This window comes from Nelumbo nucifera, chromosome 3, assembly GCF_055504915.1.
Source record: "Nelumbo nucifera cultivar China Antique chromosome 3, China Antique-T2T, whole genome shotgun sequence".
In the NCBI taxonomy this organism is placed as follows: domain Eukaryota; kingdom Viridiplantae; phylum Streptophyta; class Magnoliopsida; order Proteales; family Nelumbonaceae; genus Nelumbo; species Nelumbo nucifera.
The window spans coordinates 72,132,226-72,138,225 of NC_142651.1; the positions used below are offsets into that span (position 1 = coordinate 72,132,226).

General features: G+C 31.2%; 1 protein-coding gene across 4 annotated transcripts in view; it reads right to left on the reverse strand.

Annotated features, from left to right (window-relative positions):
- The window catches only part of LOC104589710 (Actin-like ATPase superfamily protein), a 65,927-nt gene extending 60,557 nt beyond the window's left edge, over positions 1-5,370 (reverse strand). For 2 of the 4 annotated variants that reach the window (XR_016083585.1, XM_010248116.3), the window contains exons 1-2: positions 4,810-5,368; positions 3,543-3,690 (exon numbers count right to left, since the gene is read on the reverse strand). Coding sequence is in view for 3 of the 4 variants with exons in the window: in XM_010248116.3 (XP_010246418.1) it covers positions 3,543-3,690; positions 4,810-5,023 (362 nt within the window). In the remaining variant the exon portion in view is untranslated. Of the gene's footprint in view, positions 1-3,542; positions 3,691-4,809 lie in introns of all 4 variants that reach the window. The other 2 variants (XM_010248117.3, XM_010248115.3) reach the window with 2 other exon arrangements.
- Between the last annotated feature and the right edge of the window lie 630 nt (positions 5,371-6,000).

Here is a 6,000-nt window from a genome sequence, read left to right on the forward strand (position 1 = left end):
TAAGCAATTCAACCACTTCAAATCCATTAATAAACAATGCCATAATTAAATAATGAAAAATTAAAATAAATAAAATATATAATACAAAAAAAAAAGAACTGGGCATGTCATTTATATTGTATATTCATTATACTGAACAAAAATAAGTATGAAATGTAAGAAGTATTTTTGTAAATGATGAAAATGGAATGCCAAAATTAAAATCAACCTAGAAATGAAATGATGTCATAGTCAAATAATAAAATTTTTAAAAATAGAAAATACAAAGAATCACAAAAATAAATATTATACATTAAATATAATTTTATCAATAATGGAAATGTAATACAAAATTTAATGTCAACTTAGAAATCAAACTATTTTTCTTTTTGGGTCATGGGTTAGTAGTTTGGATCAAATGGATTAATCGATGATATAAGAGTTAAATAGTAAATATTTAAAAAATAATAAAAAAGTATAATTAATCAAAAAATATATAAAAGATGATGTATTAATTATGTCAAACAAAAATTAAGTGTGATAAGTAAAAATTATGTATATTATATAGATGAAATATATAATTTAAAACTGATCCAAAAGCAAAGTTATTTTCTTATTTAAATGGTGGGTCAATGATCCAACTTTAAAAAAAAAATCATGATATCATAATTGAATAATAAATAGTTAAAAAAAGATAGAACACAAAAGATAAAAAAGTATAGAGTTTGTTAAAGGCATTTCGGAACATTTCTAACGTTATATAATCATCATATTAAATAAAAATAATTGTTAAAATAAAAATTATTTTTATTTAAGACAGAAATGGAATACAAAATTTAGTAGTAGGTGCACATTTAGTAATAATAACAATAATTGTTATTGTAATTTAAAATTTCTGCAAGTCCACATTTTGTACAAGCATAGTTGTCAAGGCGTCACCTAGTCGACTAGGCGCCCTTGGCTGGGCACCTCACCCAAACGCCTTGACATTTAGCAACTAGGCGCCCGCCTAGGCGACAAAAATGACAAGGCGGGCGTCTTTTATAATATCATTTATATTGTTGTATCTTATTAATGTATGTGTTAATACATTTTATTATATGCTATATATATCAATTATATTTTGTTTTAATGTTTTACTATTGAAATTTAAAAGATCAAAGGGTTTTAAGAAGAGAAAAAGAAATAAATAAATAAATAAATAAATAAAAGAAAAGAAAAGAAAAGAAAGGGGAAAGAAACAATAGAATAATAAAGTTCTTTTTTCTATTCTCTCTCTAATTAAATAAAACAGAAACTTCATCCTTGTTTTTTTTTTCTATTTTACTTTCCATCTTAAATATTTATCATATAAAGTTAATAACCTTCTTTAGCTACTAATTAACATGAATTTGCTCTATTAAATACTTATTATAGTAGTACTATTCTTGAAAATAATGAAATTAATATATGTAAAAGATTCTTATCTTTTAGATGTGATGATTTGCCACATTTTTAGAGGAAATTTAATGTTCTTAATAAAGAGAATTGTTATTTTTCAATTAACATACATGCTGAATGGTATATTAATTATGTAGATGAAATATATAATTTAAAACTAATCCAAAAGCAAAGCTATTTTCTTATTTAAATGGTGGGTCAATGATCCAACTTTTCAAAAAAAAAATCATGATGTCATAATTGAATAATAAATATTTAAAAAAAGATAGAACACAAAAGATAAAAAAGTATAGAGTTTGTTAAAGACATTTCGGAACATTTCTAATGTTATATAATCATCATATTAAATAAAAATAATTGTTAAAATAAAAATTATTTTTATTTAAGACAGAAATGGAATACAAAATTTAGTAGTAGGTGCACATTTAGTAATAATAAAAATAATTGTTATTGTAATTTAAAATTTTTGCAAGTCCACATTTAGTACAAGCATAGTTGTCAAGGCATCGCCTAGTCGACTAGGCACCCTTGGCTGGGCACCTCGCCCAAACGCCTTGACTTTTAGCAACTAGGCGCCCGCCTAGGCGACAAAAATGACAAGGCGGGTGCCTTTTATAATATCATTTATATTGTTGTATCTTATTAATGTATGTGTTAATACATTTTATTATATGCTATATATATATATATATATATTATATTTTGTTTTAATGTTTTACTATTGAAATTTAAAAGATCAAAGGGTTTTAAGAAGAGAAAAAGAAAGAAAGAAAGAAAGAAAGAAAAGAAATGAAAAGAAAGGGGAAAGAAACAATAGAATAATAAAGTTTTTTTTTCTATTCTCTCTCTAATTAAATAAAACAGAAACTCCATCCTTGTTTTTTTTTCTATTTTACTTTCCATCTTAAATATTTATCATATAAAGTTAATAACCTTCTTTAGCTACTAATTAACATGAATTTGCTCTATTAAATACTTATTATAGTAGTACTATTCTTGAAAATAATGAAATTAATATATGTAAAAGATTCTTATCTTTTAGATGTGATGATTTGCCACATTTTTAGAGGAAATTTAATGTTCTTAATAAAGAGAATTGCTATTTGCCACATGCTGAATGGTATATAAAACTAGGAAACTAGCCAAAAGTCAGTTTTTCATTTTATAAAATTTTTATCGCCTAGGCAACTAGGCGCCCCAATGTCGCCCAGAATCGCCTATACGCCTTGAAAACTATGAATTCAAGTATTGAAGTTTATTATTAACCATATTGTTACTTTTATTAATTTTCAATTTCTATCCTAATTATGATATATCTAAAATTAAAGTAATTAATATGAAAAAAATCCATACATGCAACACACGTGCTTAATTACTAGTATCGACTAGAGTACAATTAGACCAAAGGAAGCTAACAATGAAAGAACTACAACATTGGTGGATGTTCATTTTTTATAGAAGAACACTGTCCTAAAAGTGGAAAGGATTAATGACAACCCTTCTTGCTCATTAGAATCCAGGAAGATTGTTGCAGCAAGTAGAATATACTTAAAAAACAAGGAAACATGGAAATGTCTTGGTGTCAAAGGCATTCACAAGACTAAAAGGAAGTCTCTTTGGAACTGGATCAAACAAGAAGTTGTTGAAGGTCAAGAAAAACCTCAAGAAGATGTTAGTGTTTTAGTTGATCAAAGGTCGTAGCTTGTGAGTTGTTCTTGGCTTTGGTTGTTATCAAGTAAAGATGTGTGCTCGTGGATTTGAAGTGGTTCTTGTCTTTGTTTGGCTTTGAGTTTTGAAATTTGTCTTTGGGTTGTTTGGGGTCTTCTTCTATTGTGGGGTTTTGTCTTGTGGTGATTTTGTAGGTTCTGATTTCAGCTGGTTTTGTTGAGGATAGGATGGCTTGGAGTGCTTGTGTTGGGTTTTAGAGTTTTGTTCTGTCCCTTTTTCTCTCTCGGGTGACTTCTGGTCACTCTCCTCTGTGATTTCTTTTTTCTTTTAATAAATTTTATTTTATTACCAAAAAAAGACAACAAAGATGCATTTTAACCAATATACAAAAAGGAAATTGTAATTGATCAAAAGACAAAAAAGGAAATTGTAATCCAAATATCAAGAGGACAAACCTAAGCCAGTTCAATATATGTTGCTGATCTATAGGATGGTTAACACCAGATACTGCTAAGCAAACAGCACGTACAGCAAATCGATTAGAACCAGCCTTTGAAAGGGCTTCTGCCATCACTTGTTCCAATGTCTCCCTTGCTGCACTTTCTATAGAATCCAAACCACCAAGAATTAGAATAAATAATCATATCATGGCAGACACTTCTTTCCTATTAGAGTTTTTATTTAATTCTTTTCTTCCATAGATGATAAAGAATTTCATTCAAAAACATCAATTATTTCCTCGCAAATTCCTCCATGAAGTTTACCAAAAGAAGACATCTCCACATCAATTTTCCCTTTTTCTTCCTAGGGGGAGATCTAGCATCTCAAAACCTAAATAATATCATGCAAAAACATCCATTAGATCACAAATTGCATCATAAAATGATTCCAGAATGAAGAAGCAACAATAAATAAAATGAAGAAACGAAAATAACAAATCAATCACCTCATCACCTCTCCACAACCTAAGAACTTCATCCTTCTAACTTGACTAGGGATAAAATGAGGCTCAACTTCTGGCGGTTACAAATGATGCCACCACTATACTATCTCTATCATGTAATATTGAACTCACTATAAAGGGATAAGAAAAAGAATTTTCAACCAATATTCTATATACTTCCTAATTATTTTCAAAAAAAAGAAAAAAAAAATCTATGCACTTCCTGATGCTTGAATTACCTCCAGTTTCTGTTTCTTTCTCCAATTTTCCCTTGGCATGGACAACCACCGGCAATCCGGTGTAAGCAGATGATTGAGTTCACCTTCTCAAAAATACTCAGCCGGAGTTATGGGTTGGAACTTGGAAGGCTACCTTAGTTAGAGTCAAGAATGCCCAATTCAACATTGCCAACCACCCAAAATCAATCGAACAAAAGTTTAACATATATATATCCTTGTTGCGTATCGTTCTGAATTAATGTCGCAACTAGATACATAAACGTAGAATAATATATATTAAAATTGGGAGCCTTTTACTGAAAGAATGCCACAAATCAGAGAAGCATGGAACAAGTACAATAGAACAAACGGGAAAAAATAGATAAATCAAAAACAAGAAAATATAAGTAACCAGGAGGGAGATCGACAAAACCCAGAAATTTAGAAGATAAAGAAGCCCATCAAATCTAACATCCACATAGAGAAATACGAAAATAGTACGAGAATGGGAATCGTATCAGATAATCCGGATCGAGATAGATCGAACAATTGGGTTATTACCTCCAACACTGTTGTGGTTGGAACAACCCGCGACAGCCCTCGCGAGAACGGGAAGTGGGTCGGGAAGTTGCTCGGAGCAGGGCATGACTGGCAAGCAAACGCACACCGTCGAAGTCGCTCCTCCATCCAACCCGAGAATGACGTCCGACCCATCTCGACTAACGGGCATTTCGCGCTCGAAGTCCCAAATTTCTCCATTTCGATACCTCTTCATCAGAACACTCTTCGACACTAAAAACCACAGACAAATTGCAGGAGAAAAATTGACCTTCACAGCTAATCCATGAAAATACTGTGATGCGAGCGAGCGAGCGAGAGAGAGGGGGGGATTTGAATTCAGACGCCAGAGAGGGGTCAAATATAAGAGGTTGAATTGAATATGGAAGATATTACAGCCGTTTTCTCTTTGTGGGACCAATCCATGTCTATTTCTCCATCCAACGGCTTGAAATTGGGGAGTACTAGACGGATTTTGTGACCAGCTTTCCCTCTTCTCCGTGATTCTCTGCACGCGATTTATGGTCGGACATATTCGGTTGGTGTTGGCGAGAAGGCGTTGAAAACAAGCAAGCAATGACAAGCAAGGCCAACTGAGGGGTCGTTTAGCTGTTCCTTTAGTAGAGACGGGTATTCAAATCCCGCTGGCACCAAAATTGGGGGGAGGGGTGTTTACTTGCTACACGTGCGACGCACGGGTTTTATTAAGAAAACTAGTGAAGACCCTTAAGATGCACGAAAAAATCTGAAAGATTTAATAATTTTATTTTTCATTTAATGTTGATTTATAAAAAATAATTATTATTAATTGAATATAAATAAATATTTTTAATAAATTTAGTTTATTAATAATTTGTTGTAATTTTAATAATTTTATTTTTTATTATTTTTAAATGAAATTTTGATTAATTTTAAATAAATAAAAATAATTATAAAAATTAACATTTTTATTAATTTCACTAATAATTAACAATTATATAGGAATGACAACGGCGTGGGTTCAAGGTAGGGCACCCCATCACTTTCCCCGCCCCATAGTCAAGACACTTTACCTCATCCCCGCCTCATCCCTAGTGTCACGCGGGTTCAAGGCAAAGTAATCACTCCTCAATGTTGAACGAGTTCAGGGGCAAGGCACCCCACTCCTCATCAAGGATGAAGAATCCTTGAATTTCCCAGCCCCGTCCCCAGTAT